The sequence below is a fragment of the Sciurus vulgaris genome (assembly GCF_902686455.1).
Source record: "Sciurus vulgaris genome assembly, chromosome: 11".
Classification (NCBI taxonomy): Eukaryota; Metazoa; Chordata; class Mammalia; order Rodentia; family Sciuridae; genus Sciurus; species Sciurus vulgaris.
In genome coordinates this window covers 6,082,992-6,100,120 of record NC_136472.1, presented here as the reverse complement: position 1 = coordinate 6,100,120, position 17,129 = coordinate 6,082,992, and the positions used below count along the sequence as shown (strand labels likewise).

At 59.3% G+C, this 17,129-nt stretch overlaps 1 protein-coding gene across 1 annotated transcript in view; it reads left to right on the top strand.

Annotated features, from left to right (window-relative positions):
• LRP5 (LDL receptor related protein 5) overlaps positions 1 to 17,129 on the top strand; it is a 94,715-nt gene that overhangs the window by 68,266 nt on the left and 9,320 nt on the right. The window contains exons 13-18 of the mRNA XM_079103196.1: positions 1,540 to 1,739; positions 6,201 to 6,415; positions 7,792 to 7,982; positions 8,430 to 8,639; positions 11,946 to 12,071; positions 15,453 to 15,689. Coding sequence (XP_078959322.1) covers positions 1,540 to 1,739; positions 6,201 to 6,415; positions 7,792 to 7,982; positions 8,430 to 8,639; positions 11,946 to 12,071; positions 15,453 to 15,689 — 1,179 coding nt within the window. The remainder of the gene's footprint in view (positions 1 to 1,539; positions 1,740 to 6,200; positions 6,416 to 7,791; positions 7,983 to 8,429; positions 8,640 to 11,945; positions 12,072 to 15,452; positions 15,690 to 17,129) is intronic.

The window sequence follows — 17,129 nt, the reverse complement described above, 5'->3', positions numbered from 1 at the left end:
TTTGTGGTGCTCCCTGGTGACCTAGACTGGGTGAAGGACCTATTACTTTAGTAAGACACAACTGAATGGGCCATGCCCTCAGCTGGCAGATCCCACGTGGGGCTTAGAGCGTGTGTGGGTCTGTGGACATGCTGCTCTCAGGGCTTTCTGCAGTGTTCACGCAGTCCCTGAGCTATAGGGCAGACAGTAGCCCCGTCCCCATCTCCCAGACAAGGAACCCAGAGCAAAGGGACATGCAGGGACGTGTAGGGAAGGCAGGCTGGCTCCAGTCCCATGGCCTACGGCAGCTCACGTGCCCTACACTGACCTGATCGAGGCGGGCCTCTGTTCTCACAGTGGGGTTCCAGGCCGGACTTCCCCCAGGCTTGTGGGTGCAAGCAGTTCTGCCGCAGGCCCTTCTGTGCTGTCAGTGACAGGCCTCGGTCACTCACCTCTGCTCAGTGTGTGACAGTTCCCGAGGCCCGTCGTCCAGCTTGTCTGGGCCTCCTGCAGCCCTGGGGACCTCCTGCAGGACTGGCCTCGCCTGTCTCCGTGTGTCAGTGGGGAACCCAAGGCTTTGAAGGGGGGGCGTGCAGTGGGCCTGGGGCCCGGGCTGCGCTGCCGGGGCCTCGGTTCTGTGGCTCTCATGCCTTCCTGGCCATGGCCTTGATTGGCGGGTGGTGCAGTTACTCAGAGTCCCTGCAAACGTGGGTGGTGACTTGGATTTCAAGCCACCCTGAGGAGCCCTCTAACGGTGACTGTAACTGTGGCCTCCCGCCTGTCCGGGTGCCTCTGAGCCCCAGCCCCTGGCCTTGGGCATCTGGGCATTAGTTCTTTGCATGAAGGAGAGACTGTCCTATTTTCTGGTCCCTCTGGAAGCAATTTCTTTGGGGCCTCATGCAGTGAACCGAGAGAAGGCCTAGGGACGTCCCGGTCCTTCCCAGGCCCAGGCTCCCTTGACAACTGCTACAGCTGGGCTGCGGCCCCAGGAGTGGACACCAGGCCCGCCTGGCTCCGGATCTGCCTTGTCACGCTACCTGCTGCTCTGGACTCTGCAAGGAGGGTCTGTCCTGCTGTCTCCTTCTCTGCAGTTTACCGCATGCCCCTTGGGTACATGCAGGCACGTGGGAAACCACAGGGCCATCCCAATACATGCGCCCCCGCGGGCGAGTCTGAACTCGCTGCTGTCACCTTCATTCCCTCCGTCTTAGGTTTCGATGACTTTTTTCCCCTTTTTTGGCAGTGCTGGGGATCAGGCCCCGGTCCTCGAGCATGCTAGGCGAGCGCTCTGCCGTTGAGCCCCGCCCAGCTTGAGAACTTAGCAATAGCGTGGATTTGTTTCAAAACTCGTGCGCCCACACTTTGGAGCGACAGAGACACAGAGAACTTGGAGAGTAGAACCCCCATCATGCACCGCGGGAAGCTGCTTTGCGTCCAGCCTTCCCATGGCCGTCAGCTGGATGCACAGGCTGGCATGGCTCTGCCCGTGCAGAAGCTGTACACCGGCTGCCCTCGGCCTGCCCCGCTGACCCCCAGCCCCGTCTCTTTGCCCCACTCCAGCGCCCTCCACCTTCCTGCTGTTTAGCCAGAAGTGTGCAATTAGCCGGATGATCCCTGATGACCAGCGCAGCCCCGACCTCATCCTGCCCCTGCACGGCCTGAGGAACGTCAAGGCCATCGATTATGACCCGCTGGACAAGTTCATCTACTGGGTGGACGGGCGCCAGAACATCAAGCGAGCCAAGGACGACGGGACGCAGGCAGGTGCCCCAGGGCCTGGGGGTGGGCGCTTCCCCAGCAGCCTGCCCTGCAGTGCCCCACTGTGCTTTCTGTCCTGGTGGGCAGCGGGGAAGAAGCAGCAGGCATGATGTGGGGGAGTCCGTGTTTCGGGCTCTGACTGTGTTGTTGCAGGATGGATCCTGGGCGTGTGGGACCCTGGCCACGCTTAGGTGTGGAAATGGGACGTCCCAGTTGTTGAGGTGGCCCTGGTGAGGAGGCCCCGGGAGCTCCTCCTCTCCATGGAGGCCTATGCTGTGCTGCCCTTGGCGATGGCCATGCTGGCTGTGCCCTTGGCCTCACGGCGAGGCTGCAGTCGGTCCTCTGATGCAGTACCCGCTCCTGAAGTCACTGCACTGTGCAGATGGCACGGCAGGAACAGTAGGCTGGGGGCAACGGGGGTGTGGCAGGACCCGAGTGACATGTACAAGATGGTGTGAAAGAAGCAGCAGCTCCCTCATCAACACCAGCCAGGCAGGCAAAGGCCTGAGGTCACTCACGGGCACTGGCACTAAGCTGGCAGACTGTGGTTTTGTGCAGTGAGGAAAGAGGCTGGTGTGAGGGACCTTCTGACCCAGTGTGGGTGGGTGCGGCTCGTCACTGTGAGCAGAGGGGCGTTACTGTCGCCATGCTGGGTGCGCTCTTCACGCCCCCCTTGAGCTTCTCACCAGTGGAACTGTGCAAAAGCCCTGCCTCCTGAGCTGCCACTATGGCCTTGGAACCAAGTCGTGTTTCCAAAACGAGCCTTCCTGCAGAACGGCCTGCCCCCTGGCGTGTGACCGTTCCAGGACTGATGTCCTCACTCTCACAGCAGACACCCAGCTCATGTTTCCAAAGACCCCTGTCCCTACGAGCTATCTGTGAGGCGCTCATGTCATTGTGATGAACTGCCATGACTTTGTCAAAGCGATGCAGAGCACGCTTGTGCGTGGCGATGTCTGGGTGACGCTTGTGTGGTAGACTTTTCGTCCTGCACCCGGATCTGGAGGCCACTGCTGTCTCTGGGCTGGACATCCCTTTTGACAAGATACTTCCCTGAGCAGGCCAGGGTCGGAGGCCTAGACCGGTGGCGATGCTAGAGGCCAGCCAGATGGGTGACAGTCACTCCCTCCAGAGAGGCTCTGTAGCCTGATAGCAGGATTCCTTCCATCTCTCTGGGTACAGGGGACAGTCAGCATGAGTACTTTGGAAAATGGGAAGTGCTAATTGACAAACTGTGGCTTCCCTGCTGAGGAAGCAACTGGTGCAAATTACCTTAAAGACAAGCCTTTCATGGTGTCCTGGTGACAGGGCCAGTGACAGGCTTTGAAGAGGAAGCAGGTGAGGAAGAGCTTCTGGGGCTACCTTATTTCAAATGGTTTTCCCCTCCTGTGCCCCCAGCTCTGCCATTCCTGTGCCCTGGTCTACCCTCCGTCCCTCCCTTTCTTCCTGTGCCCCAGGCTCTTCCCTCCCTCCCTTCCTGTGCCCGAGGCTCTTCCCTCCCTCCCTTCCTGTGCCCCAGGCTCTTCCCTCCCTCCCTTCCTGTGCCCGAGGCTCTTCCCTCCCTCCCTTCCTGTGCCCCAAGCTCTTCCCTCCCTCCCTTCCTGTGCCCCAGGCTCTTCCCTCCCTCCCTTCCTGTGCCCCAGGCTCTTCCCTCCCTCCCTTCCTGTGCCCCAGGCTCTTCCCTCCCTCCCTTCCTGTGCCCCTGGCTCTTCCCTTCCTCCATTTCAGTGTCCCTGTCTCTTCCCTCCATTGCTTCCTCTGCCCCTGGCTCTTCCCTCCCTCCCTTCCTGTGCCCCAGGCTCTTCCCTCCCTCCCTTCCTGTGCCCTTGGCTCTTCCTTTCCTCCCTTCCTCTGCCCCTGGCTCTTCCCTCCCTCCCTTCCTGTGCCCCTGGCTCTTCCCTCCCTCTCTTCCTCTGCCCCTGGCTCTTCCCTTCCTCCCTTCCTCTGCCCCTGGATCTTTTCTCCCTCCCTCCCTTCCTGTGCCCCAGGCTCTTCCCTCCCTCCATTTCAGTGTCCCCGTCTCTTCCCTCCCTCGCTTCCTCTGCCCCAGGCTCTTCCCTCCCTCCCTTCCTGTGCCCCACGCTCTTCCCTCCCTCCCTTCGCCCCTGCCTCTTCCATCCCTCCCTTTCTCCCCCTGGCTCTTCCCTCCCTCCCTTCCTGTGCCCCTGGCTCTTCCCTCCCTTGCTTCCTGTGCCCCAGGCTCTTCCCTCCCTCTCTTCCCATGCCCCTGGCTCTTCACTTCCTTGCTTCCTGTGCTCCAGGCTAGTCCCTCCCTCCCTTCCTTGCCCCTGGCTCTTCCCTCCCTCTCTTCCTGTGCCCCTGGCTCTTCCTTCCCTCCCTTCCTCTGTCCCTGGCTCTTCCCTCTCTCTCTTCATGTTCCCCAAGCTCTTCCATCCCTCCCTTCCTGTGCCCTGTCCAGCTCCCTCCTGCAGGCTTCCTCCTCTGGGGGCTCTGGCTTCATTTCCTCCCATCCCCGGCATTCACTCAACTATGGTTGTTCTTGTTTGCTTTCTACTTGTTCTCGTTTTTCATCATGGTTAGCCACTGTAGCGTCGATTTTACTATTTTCTCTACTGTCACAGGTTCACCTTGCTTGCTTCCAAGCCTGGTCACATCGCCGTGGACACGTACCTCCAGTACTTTTTCATCTTCACAGATGGACACGCTGGCCCCAAATCCACGCGCCATCCCCTTCCCCATCCCACTCGCTGTCTGAGGGCCCAGTGTCTCGCGCTTATGTGGGACACACTGTGTTTGTCTCTCTGTGCCTGGCTTATCACCACAGCTTGTGTCCTCAGGGCTCCTCCATGTCCTGGCGTGTGTAGGACTTCTCCTGGCATGGCTGGGCCACGTCTGCTCTTCTGTGGCAGCGTGTGGGCAGCTTCTGCCTTCTGGCTCTGGCTCAGCGCTGCTGGAGGGTGCTGGCCAGGGTTTTGTGGCAGTGAGGAGGAGACCTAAGTGCGGGTTGACCCAATGCTAGCGAGCAGCTGCCAGCGTGAATGTTGCTTCACCAAAGCTGTTGACGAAGCCGTCCAGTTGTGGGCATTACCACCTGGTTCTGCCTGCCTGCAGGACAGGGCAGCAGGCTGCTCCCTGTGCCCCTTTTGAACATGGTTCTTCTGATTCCTGGGTCCTAGTTCTGTGCCTAGGGCCTGATTCTGGTCGGGACTAACTGGAATCTTGCTTCTCTTTGGTCCCCAGCTGGGCAGCTGTGGCTTTGGGGAAGGACTGTGCCCAGCAGAGTAACACTCTGCTCCCCAAGACCCACCACTCAGTGGAAATGTGGATGTTGCGACCTGAAAAGATGCACCGTCCTGCGACAAGCTTGCACCTTGCCAGCAAGGCTGGCCAGAGCTGGGGTGTGTGTGTGTATGGGGGGGCTTGGGGTGTCTCTTTCAGTGACTAGGAGGCTAGGCCTGGGTTCGGGGCTTCTTTTTGTTTGCAGGCTCCTTGTGCCACCTAGAGGTGCCCTGTTCTATTACCTGCTGGAAGCAGCGGATAAAGAACACCTGAGTCACCCCAGCTTGGAGCGCCAGCCTGGGCTCCCTCTGGGGAGCAGGAGCCGAGATGCCGGCCCATCCCTAGCTAGAGGAAGGTGCTCTCCTCCACACCGCTAGCTGTGCTCCGAGCCCACTCTGCCTGGCCAGGTCACTCGGACTCCAAACACAGTTGCTTTGGAGGTGACCAAAGAGACCAGAGTGACCAGGGTGACTCTCCCCTCATCCTTGGTTGATTCAGTGAAGCCCCTTTGAAGGGTTTCTCTGTTGGGGGCTCCAGAAGCCAGGGCTCACCCCTGAGCACAGGCACCTGGGGGGCTGCCCTGGGTGGAGATACCAGGAGTGTAGAGAGCGACATCAAGAGCTGCTGGTACCCGGCCGGCCCTGTGCTCTCAGGAGGAGCTGCAGGTCTCCTGCACCTGCTGCACCTTCCTCTCACCTGCACACCTCACCTGCCAGCACCTGCCCCTTCCCGCCCTGTGCACTCCCGCCCTAGGGAAGGGGTCCAGAGGTGACCTCTGGTCATCACGCTTGCTGTCCGAGGGCTCTGAATTGAAAAATGGGATTTGAGGGTCCCAGTCAAAAGCACGAATCCTAGGAATGCAAAGAAGAGCTGAGCGGCCTGAGAAAGCTGTGCGCCTGGGTGTGCGCAGCTGGGACAGGGTCTGGAAGCCGGTGGCAGCCAACCCGTGCTGCATAGCAGGGGCTCGCTGGCCGACTGGTCCTGCTGGGAGCTTTCCCCAGGCTGGGGGCTGGTGTCGGGATCTTGTCCAGATAGTCCTTTACGTTCTTGAGTGGGCATGTGGTCAAGAGCTGATTTAAGAGGATGCATGCTCAGATGGGTGTTGAGATTTTGATTCTCAGGCTAAACTCAAGAACCACGGCCTCTGCCCTCCCTTGAGCTGTCTGCAGCCGTACTCACAGGGTCTCTGATGGCATGAGTTTTGTTTGTGTTCTGTCTTACAGCCCTTCGTTTTGACCTCTCCGGGTCAAAGCCAAAACCTAAACCCAGACAGACAGCCGCATGACCTCAGCATTGACATCTACAGCAGGATGCTCTTCTGGACGTGCGAGGCCACCAACACCATCAACGTCCACCGTCTCGATGGGGACGCCATGGGCGTGGTGCTTCGGGGGGAACGCGACAGACCAAGGGCCATTGCAGTCAATGCAGAGCGAGGGTAGGAGGCTGACCGGGCGGGTGGGCACTGCGCGTGGATCAGGCCTGCGGGCTCCATAGCAAATGGCAGCCGCTGGGTCTGGGCTTTCCCCGCCCCGGTTTCCAGTCAGTAATCTCCCAGGCTCCCGGCTTGGCAGCCAGAGGCATGGTGGAAGTGGAGTCCTGCGGAATGGCAGGCAGCAGAAGGCAAAGGGAAGACCGGAAGCGGCCTGGGAGGGACTCTAAGGAGGATGTGTCTTCTGATTTATGGCCTTGTCATCTGTCAGACAAGACCTGTGTGAGACCCCTTCCCTGGTGTTCCAGCTGGAGGGTCTTCACCTCTGTGGGCTCCACGGGGCTCCACAGCCGCTCCTTCCCAGAAGGCCCTCAATGACCCACCTGTTTGTCCTCAGAGTCTTCCATGGGAAGGCATCTGGGACAGGTTGACAGGCCAGGAGGGGAAAGCCAGGGCAGGAGTGGGACCTACAGTCACGTGTGTGAGGCTCAGAAACAACACTGAGGATGAAGGGGGCTCCGGACGGGGGCATGGTGGCCTTCGTCAAGTCCCTCAGGTCTGGTGTGTAAACCCGAGGTAGACTTGTTGAGGGACTGCCTGATGGGACCTGGGTCAGGGCTGGCAGGGGTGTGCACAGGCCCCAGCATAGGCACACCCCAGCTGAGTTCTGACTCCTGTGCTTCTCACTCAGGTGACCTTGGGCATGTGGCTTTAACCCCCAGTGCCTCCGTGTCCCCGTCCGTCAGGGAAGACAGTAGCTCCAGCCTCGGCAGCACGTGGAGGGCTCCAGCAGAGTCCTGGTTGTTTGAGGTGGCTGCTCGGGGACTGAGTAAGCCGGCCTCCGAGGAGGCGGGGACTCCTGAGCTGTGCCGGGGCACAGATGAGTGTCTGTGGCTGCTGTAGGAGTCCCCACTTCTGAGGTGGCTTATGACCACAGACCTTTATTCTCTCATAGTTGGAAATCAGGTTGCTGGCAGGGCCAGGCCCCTCGAGCATGGGGGTCCTCCAGCTTCCAGGGACCCTGGCTTCCGTGACTTTTGGTCTCGTCACTCCAGACCCTGCAGCTCAGGGCACGCCGGCCTCTTCTCTGTGTGGCCGTCTCTGTCTTCCCAGGGCCCACCCTGACCCAGCATAATATTATATTGCTGGTTAGTTGCATTTCAGAAAACCCTGTTTCCAAATAAGTTCATGTTCTGGGGTCCTGGGGTGGATGTGGACTTTGGGGGACACCATTCCTTCTAGTGCAGGGCATAACCGGGGCCAGCCCCAGGAGGCCAGGGCTGTCTGACCGGATGCCCATGGGGTCAGGGCCCGGGCTGGTCCTGGCTGAGGAGCCACAGAGGGAGCCCCGGCACCTGTCCTTACCTGCTGCCCTCCTGCAGGTACCTATACTTCACCAACATGCAGGACCGAGCTGCCAAGATCGAGCGCGCAGCCCTGGACGGCACAGAGCGTGAAGTGCTGTTCACCACGGGCCTCATTCGTCCCGTGGCCCTGGTGGTGGACAACACGCTGGGCAGGCTCTTCTGGGTGGATGCAGACCTGAAGCGCATCGAGAGCTGCGACCTGTCAGGTATGTGCTGAGGCCTCCCTGGCGGCTGGGCACCTCGGCATTTCACAGGTGACCCTCCATGAAGCTCCCGTTGTCAGCAAGAGCAGTAGTTGCCACCTTTCCCGGAGACCTGCCACGTGTGATCCTAAACCCGAGAGCTCCAGGGTGTGGGTCCCAGACGAGCCCCTGGGCTGGAGAGAAGTGAGTGTTGGTGCTTCGAGGGGCTCAGTCCAACAGCCTCTAGAAGGACAGCTGGGCTTAGGGGGAAAGCACCGGACTCCCACCGGCCAGAAACCAGGTCCACCGTTGGGGCCTGTGACCCGGACCCCAGGGCCAGCCCTGGCCAGAGCACAGAACCCCCAGGTTCCCTGGCAGCCGTCTCTTTAGATCTCCTTTCTCCTGAGCTGAGCGTGGACCAGGCTCAGCTCAGTCTTGCTGCCACTTAGGGACCCCATGTCCCACCTGCAGGGGCCAACCGCCTGACTCTGGAGGACGCGAACATTGTGCAGCCCGTGGGCCTGACTGTGCTCGGCAGACACCTCTACTGGATCGACCGCCAGCAGCAGATGATCGAGCGCATAGAGAAGACCACTGGGGACAAGCGCACTCGCGTCCAGGGCCGTGTCGCGCACCTCACAGGCATCCACGCCGTGGAGGAAGTCAGCCTGGAAGAGTTCTGTATGTGGCTGTGGTGGAGTGGGATCCTGCGGGAAGGTGGGGAGGCCATCTTCAGCCCACGTGACCCCAGCAAGGTGGTGGGCTCTGCTGGACACCAAATGTGGCCCAGCACTGAAGACCAGCAAGTGTCCAGATGTCCCAAGACCTTGCTTGGACAAATGGCCACAAGCTGAATGTTTTAAAATAACACCCACAGCTGAGCACAGTGGTGCACACCTGTAATCCCTGGGGCTCGACAGGCTGAGGCTGGAGGATCGCAAGTTCAGGGCCAGACTTAGTGACTCCGTGATCCTGCCTCAATGCAGGAAGGACCAGGGATGTAGCTCAGGGCTGGGGCACCCCCGGGTTCACTCCCCAGTTCTGCAAAAGAAAATGAGCCAGCACCCACCTACCGTCTCACTTCTGCAGAGCAGAGATCCGGGCATTGACGGGCAGAAGGGCTCGCTCCTCCGTCTCACAGGGTAGAATCAGGGTGTCAGCTGGGCTGGGGTTGCAGAGGAGAGACTCTGGAGAAGAATCTGTTCCCGTGCTTCTCAGAGCGTTGCCAGTCGTACCGCCAGGCACTGTTCTCTGGCTGTCTGCTGGTGTCAGTCTGCATCCTAGAGGCCACTGCCACCTCCTTGCCCTGTGGCCCCTTGCGTTACTCAGCTCTTGGCACTGTAACAGATACCTGAGATAATCAACTTAGGAAAGAAGGGTTTGCTTGGCCCATGGGGGATGGGCCCTGCTTGCCTGTGGCAAGCCGTCGTGGCAGTAGCAGGTGCGGAACAGAGCCGCTCACCTCCTAGCTAGGAATTAAGACAGAGAAAGAGGAAGGGCTGGGTCCCACTGCTCTGCAGTGGCTTACTCCCAGTGACCTGGAGACCTGGGCCCCTTCTCTGAAAGGTCGCATCGCCTCCCAGTGGTATCACCCTGAGCCTTAAACAGAGGGCCTTTGGAGGACACTGATCCCAACCATGGCACCCCTGTGTCAGTGAGAGAGAGCCTCCCCCTTAGGCCCCTCACACCTCGAATCCCTGATGCCCTCTTCTCCTGCCAGCCTGGAACCCTCTCTGGGTTACAGGGCTCTGTGACCAGACTCGCTCACCTTTAGATCTGTCTCCCTGGTGATGAACTGAGTCGACTGATGAGTTACCTTAACCACACCCATGGAATCCCTTTTGTCTCAAACCATGGGCCTGATAGCCCCTCACGTCTGCAGGCTGGGGGTTGAAGTGGGGAGGTTGGGGGCGTTTGAGGGTCCTACCACCCCCCCCATTGTGCCCGAGGGCTTGGGAGAGAGGGGCCTCCTCAGCTGGACTTCTTGGTTCTTCCCCACACTGCATGGCTGTGTGTGCCCAGGTGTGGGGGGCTGTGTGGTGGTGCCCCTGCTTTCCTCTCTTTGTTGGGCAGCCAGCTGGGTGCTTGGCAGAGCACAGAGCAGTGAGTGGGGCCACTGCTGCCCCTGTCCTGTGGTACCCTGGCCACATTGTAGCACCGCCCTTCACACCTGCCTTCTTCTCTCCTATACTTCAGTCCTCACAGGTGCCATGGCTTCTGGCTCCTAAGTCGGACAGAAATCTGCCCCTGCCCTCCCCTGGCCCGTCATGGTTCCCAGCCCACTGCTTCCTCTCTCATCTCCCCGATTCTAACGTCCATGTATCTGGAGAGAAACCTCGCCCAAGATGCAGCCCTGCCTTCTGCACATCAGCTTGGGTCATCTCTTGCCCTTGGTGGCCCTGCACCAGCATAGCCCACGTGCAGCTGAGGGCAGTGGGCTCAGCAGGGGGCTGGGTGTAAGGTCCTGCCTGGGGCCCGGCCACTGGGCTTCTCCATTGCTTAGCTCTTGGGGGTTGGTCAGTGAATTATGTGTGAAACAGACACTTTGGTGACAGTGACATGTGGGTTCTGAGCCACTGACTCAGCCACCACTGTGTTAACTGTGGGAAGCCGGTGTTCGGTCCTTGTGGGTTCTTAACTGGATCCTGGGCAAGTGAAGTCCCTGCGTAATTCAAGGCGTCCCATGGATTCAGGTTAGAACGCCTTCACTCTCCCAGCCTCTCACTCCATCAGAGTCAGATTGCCGTGTGTCCTGGGCCTTCAGGATGGTAGGGAGATGGGCAGGTGGTGAAGGTTGAGCCCACAGCTGAACTCTGAGTCAGACCTTGTCCTCTGCCACCCCTGGACCAAATCCAGACTGTGCCTGCTTTTATAAACCACATCCTATGGACACAGGGCCACGCCCATTCACATGTGTGTCACCTATGGCTACCTATGCACTGTGGCTGGCAGGATCAAGTGTTGTGAAAGATGGGACAGCCTGGGAAGTGGACATTATTGCTTTGTGGCTCTTTACAGAAGAAAATTGCTGACCTCTGCTCAAAACCATGACTCCTTTCATTTTTAAGAACACCAAATCCTGAGATAGAGGAGAAACCCTGTGTTCCTGTCCTTGAGGGATGGGGGAGTGGAGTGTTTCCTATCCTTCCTTCTCACCTGGAGGCAGCCCGCCCAGCCTCCCAGCTCCCTCCTTGCCCTGCATTAGGTGCTGGAGGCATCCTCTTCACCGGAGAGGTGACTGGGAGCTCCCTGGAGTCCTGGTGCCTTTGCCGTTTTAATGTGTGTTAGTGCCCCCTGGCTGCAGTAACAAATGACCGTGCACTGAGCCACTTACATTTTTTTCTCCCAGAACAAGAGGCCAGAAATCCAAGGTCAGTGTTGGCATGTTGGCAGGGGCACATTCCCTCTGGAGGCTGTAGTGGAGGGTCTGCCCTCACCTGTTGCAGGACTGGTGGAAGAGGAATCTGGTTTGTGGTGGCATCACTACAGCCCAGCCTCTGCCTCTGACTTCACATGGCCATCTCTTTTGTCCCAGTGTCTTTACCTCTCATGAGGACACTAGTTGTTGGATTTAGGTCCCACCCCAATAATCCAGGCTGACCTCATCTTGAGATTACTTACCTTAGTTACATCTGCAAAGAACCCTTTTCCAACTAAGGTCAGAGCCACAGATTCCAGGAGTCAGGCCTGGCATATCTTTGTTGGGGTGTAGGGGGGAGACACCATTCAAATTAGGGAGTGAAGACAGGCAGCAAAAGTGGCGCATGTGGGCTTGGCGGGGCTGTGACATCATTCAGTTCTGTACTGCTGCCAGACTCTGTTTTTTTTTTTTTTTTTTTTTTTTTTCCTTTTTCCACATCAGTAGAAATAAACTCAGGGCTGCTGAGAGATCAAGTGGAAGGATATCCCGTGTGGGCCGGTCCCTCATCCCCATGAGGTGGGAGGAGGAGCCTGACCCCAGCACCCTGTCTTGTTTTGTCCCTACAGCGGCTCACCCATGTGCCCGAGACAACGGCGGCTGCTCCCACATCTGCATTGCCAAGGGCGACGGGACACCTCGCTGTTCGTGCCCAGTCCACCTTGTGCTCCTACAGAACCTGCTGACCTGTGGTGGTAGGTGTGACCCGGCGTGCTCTGTTGGAACAGGCTCTGATTCTTTATCTGTGAGACCACAGACCTGCCTTCTTATGCAATTACAGTGGCTCCACTCTCTAAAGTGGGTCATCTCTTTACTTATACTCTCTTTTCTTCTAACGTGTGCATTTAGTGCTACAAATTTCCCTCTAAACACTGCTTTTCCTGAATCAGACAAATTTTGATAAGTCATATTTTCATTTTCAGGTAAATTCATTATTTCAATATTCTAAAATTTCTCTTGAGACAATTTCTTTATCCTATGTGTCATTTAAAAACTATAATTTAAATCTCCAAATAGTTGGGAATATTCCAGCTGTCTCTCTGTTGCTGATTTCTAGTTTAATGCCACTGTGGTCTGAGAGCTTGCTTTGTATGATTTCTGTTCTTTCAGATTTATTCAGGTATGCTTCATGGCTCAGCATGCGGTTTATCTTGGGGAATGTTCCATATGCTCTGGGAGAATGGATTCTGCTGTGGGGGGTGGAATGTTCTAGAAACATCAGTTAGATCCATTTGATTGATAGTGCTGATCAGGCGTCTGTGTCTTTCCTTACTGCCTGCTCAAGCTGTCAACGACTGCAGGGGTGTGGAACTCTCTCCAGCTCTAATGGGGATCTGTCCATTTCTTCTTGTAGTTCTGTCTGTCTTCCTGCTCCCCCGGGGCCACATGGTAGTGATGGTTGTGGGTGGTCGAGAACGGGGGCCTTAGAGTTAGACAGACCTGTGTTTAAGTCTTGACTCTGAAGATAACCTGCTGAGTGCCCCCAGACTGGTCACTTGCCTTCTCTGAGCTCTACTTCCTCCTCTGTGAAATCAAGGCCACTTACTTGGTAGGTTGTTGTGGGCTTTAGATAATGGAGCACTTTCTGTGGTCCCTGACACCTGGCCTGGGAATGCCAGGTGCTGTGTTGTAGGGGTGACTGTAGTCATAAAATTGAACCCTGACCCCAGGGCTTCCTCTCCAACTGCTCCCTGGGGTCCCCCTGGTGGCCTTGGACTGTGCCATTTCTGTGCACCCCACGCAGCAGCCACCAGCTCAAGTACCCACTCTCCTCGGCGGCTCTTCTTGCCCTGCAGAGCCGGGCTGTCACCAGGAGCTCGGCACGGGACCATGCCCGGAACCATGCCCGGGACCGTGCCCGGCCTTGCTTTGGGAGCTCCCTCCTGCTCTGCCTCACGCCTCAAAGTCCAAAGACCGTGACCGAGAGCGGCGGGGACTCTGGCTGCCCCCTCCGGAGCTTCCAGGTGCTTTTCTTAAAGCTCCAGCCTAGGGCTCACAAGGACTTAGACCCCGAGGGGTCCCTCTGTGCAGCTCCCACAGGTGCCCGAGCTGCCCTGGCAGAAGCAGGGCTGGCGGAGGTTCCCGTGGACGACCCTGGGCCCCCGTGGGGTGGGGCGCACTCCGCTCCACCTTCCTGGGAGCCTGGGGGACGTGTGCTTACCAGGGAGAAGCTTCTTGGCCTTCCCTGGCCACGTCACAGGACAGGGCTCTCTGGATTCTCAGTTGTGGGCCCTGTGACGTGACCCGCGGCACTTTAATGCCCCAGTGGTGCCACCACTCCCTGTCTGCGCCCTCTCTCTGTCCCTTCGGTCACCCCGTGGCACTGCGTGGCTGCTTCTGTTTGAGACGGCGAAGCAGAGGCCTTGTGTCCTCAGGGGCCTGGCCTCTTCTTCCCCTGGGGCCAGTTGAAACCACCCTGGTGGACAGACAGAGGCTTCATGGCAGCTTCGTGGTGGCTCACCCGCGGACACCTGCCTTGGCTCCTTTCAACGCCATGGGTGCCGGGCTCTTGCTGACCCTGGCGTGCCTTCCTTGGCGGAGCCGAGCGGGGCAGCTAGTCTTCTCTTTCCCGGGAGCTCTTGCCTTGGCCGGCATCTGGGTGCAGCTGGCCGTCCTGGGGCAGGCCCATGGGTTGCGCATGGAGGCTGCAGGCGTCCCTGTGTCTTGGATTTCAGGCGTGTTGGGACATCCTTGCATCTCCCCGCCCCACCAGGCCACCCTGTTAGTTCTCTGCCATTTTCTGCATAAAGGGGGGGGGGGTGCTGGAAAATTGGTATCGCTGAAGCCGCACGCTGCCCCGGCCGCCCCGTACCGGGGTCTGCCTCATTTGCACGGCCCTGGCAGGGCGCCACTTTCTGGGCTCTGTTGGACACCTGTCCTTGAACTGAGTGGAGGACCTTGTTTTAATGTAGGGTCTTTACTGGAGAGCACCCGTGATGAGCAGGAGAGGCAGAGGTGGAGCTGCAGGGCTGGGGTGCAGCGCAGTAGAGCTCACCCCATGTGCACAGGGAGAATCCAGAGCAAGATAGAGACACGGGTGTCCCTGTTTGCAGGTCCTCACACACCATGGAGATCAGTGGGCTCGGGCAGCGGGGCAGGGCCGTGGGAATGTGGTATCCTAGCGGCTTCCCTTGTGGAGCCTCGTAGGCGGGTTTGCAGCAGGTGGGCACATGCACCATGTCGCCAGGCTGTGACTGGCACCTGCACAGTCCCTGTGGGGCATGAGGTCAGAAGGACCAGCCCAGGTGGCTACAAGTCACTGTCCCGGGGAGGTGGCTACCAGGGAGCTGTTGGAGAGGGCAGAGGCATGTGGGGCTCCCCACTGAGGATGAGGATGAGGATTCAGAACTGGAAGTTGGGTCAGGGGTGACCAAGCCCTGCTTCCAGTGAGATAGTCCAGCTGCTCTTAAAAATGGACACAGGCAGTGTGGAATGGTGAGGATCCGCTGTGCTGGTGGAGGTGGCCCTCCCTTGCCCCCTCCCAGGGATCCCCATGTGTGCTCTGCGAGTGTCCTGAACCCTCTGCCTTCACCCGTGACGTAGCAAGGCACCGGGGCCCAGTGGCCGCTCTTCCGTTAGCCCCACGGTGCTGCGGTGTGCTGGCCCCTGGAGAGTCCTCAGCTTGTTTCTGTGGCGCAGGTGCCGACCACCCACCCAGCCCTGTCTGCTGGTGGACACTCTGGCATGACCATGCTGATGTGCCCTGGATTGAGAGCGGGGCCAGCAAAGGCTCCGGTGCCCAGAGGACTGGCCCCAAGCCCTCAGGGGGCCTCCTCAGGGGCCTGTGGGGAGACCACTGAAGACCGGGCTGAGCTTGCCTGCTCCCTGCTGTGTTGGGCATGGTGGCCCCAAGAGCGTGGCCCTTCCCCCACACAGAGAAGGGATCCTCTTGGCAGAACTTCCTCCTCCCTTTCCTTTGGTCTGTGCTGGGGCTGGGGGGCAGGCAGGCCCGAGAGGCTGACCGGAGAGCATGCAGGCACCTCACCAGGATCCTGGCGACAAGGGCTGGCGCCGGCCCGAGCTGCCCCCTCTCTCCCGCCTGGGGACCCGTGTGATGGTGGCCCTTCTCCCCCCAGAGCCTCCCACCTGCTCCCCCGACCAGTTCGCGTGTGCCTCCGGGGAGATCGACTGCATCCCCGGGGCCTGGCGCTGTGACGGCTTCCCCGAGTGCGACGACCAGAGCGACGAGGCGGGCTGCCCGGTGTGCTCTGCTGCCCAGTTCCCCTGTGCGCGGGGCCAGTGTGTGGACCTGCGTCTGCGCTGCGACGGCGAGGCCCACTGCCAGGACCGCTCCGACGAGGCCCACTGCGATGGTGAGGCCCCTCCCCGCCCGGCGCCACGCCCCCACCGCCGCCTCGCCCTCCTGGGTGTGCAGCTGGGCCTGGCCTCCCGCCAGCAGGCACTGGACCGTGGCGGGAGGGAAGCTTGGGTCTCCTGGGCTTGGGTGGGGAGAAGTCAGGTCAGGCCCCAGCCCGTCCCGCCAGGCAGCTGACTTGAAGGCAGACCGAGGATCTGTCTCGCCTTCCCACATTCAATCAAGTTTTGCAGAAACCCAAGGTGAACACCGTAGTTGGCTGGAGGTGTCGGAGGCTCACAACCTGGGCAGCCCCATCCTGAGAGGCAGTGTGCTCTACACCACCAAGCAGTCCAAGGGATAACACTTGACCACCGAGGCAGATTCTAGCCATAGAGATATGCTTAGGTTTCCTGGGCCCACTCTGACCAGCAGGATCTTCCTTTCCTTTAGATCTTCACAGTGAAACATGCCTCTTCTATACCTGTTCTGAGTTTCCCTCTGATAAAGCTCTTGCTCATTTGGTTGCCTGACATACCTTTTGCCTTGGTCCCAGGACTGCCGTGGACTGTTACTATGGTCTCTTGATGCCCTCCTGCCCCCACAAGCCACTAGCTCCTGTTCTTAATGACTCAGACGCTGGTCATTGATCTTCACCCTCATGCAGAATGAACAGATGTTTTGTAGAAGATGAGGGCCTGGGACTAATCTCCCCAGCTGTTTCTGTAAAGCTGCAACTAATTCTTTGCAGCTCATTGACCCTTGAGAGTGGGTGGTGGCTGTAGACCACGGTTGGCCCACCATGGCGCATGGCCAAATCCAACTGTCCCTGCAACCTGCCCGGGTGTTGGCTGCTCACTCTCAAATGGGAGAGCTGAGATTGGGCAAGGAGCCTGTGGCCCAGCATGCGTGTCCGCCTTCATCTGCCACAGAAGCCGCATGCCAGGCCTGCTGGCCACTCTGGCCCAGCAGTCGTGTGGCTGAGGCTTCCGGGATGCAGAAGCCCTGCTGGGGAGCCCCCTGCCCTGTGCCTCCTCCCGTAGGCCCTGGCCCTGGGGCTCCCAAGCTTCCTCCCCTCCCCCTTACCAGCACTTGGGCATTCCATGGGCACCATGGGACCCTGGTCTCTGCCTCCCAGGGCGGGGCACCTGGGCAGGGTGGGGAGCCCAGGAGGTTTGCTGGGGTGGCCTCCGAGCCCAGAGACTGCTTTCCTGGGGGCACTGGGACCCTCCAGATGAAGGGCTGCGGCCTGCGTTTCCAGGGCCAGGAAGGGAGGTGGCAGGGGGCTGCTCTGCCTGCTTCAGAGCACCGACCTGCCCCACCTGCCCTAGGGGTACGGCTCCTCCTGTCCTATGGCCCCTGGCTGCCGCCTCCAGGGGGACCTTGGGCAGGCCCAGCCAGGCAGAGATGCTGACGGGTGCCTCTTGGGTCCGGGATGTGTGCCGGGGTCCCCTCCCTG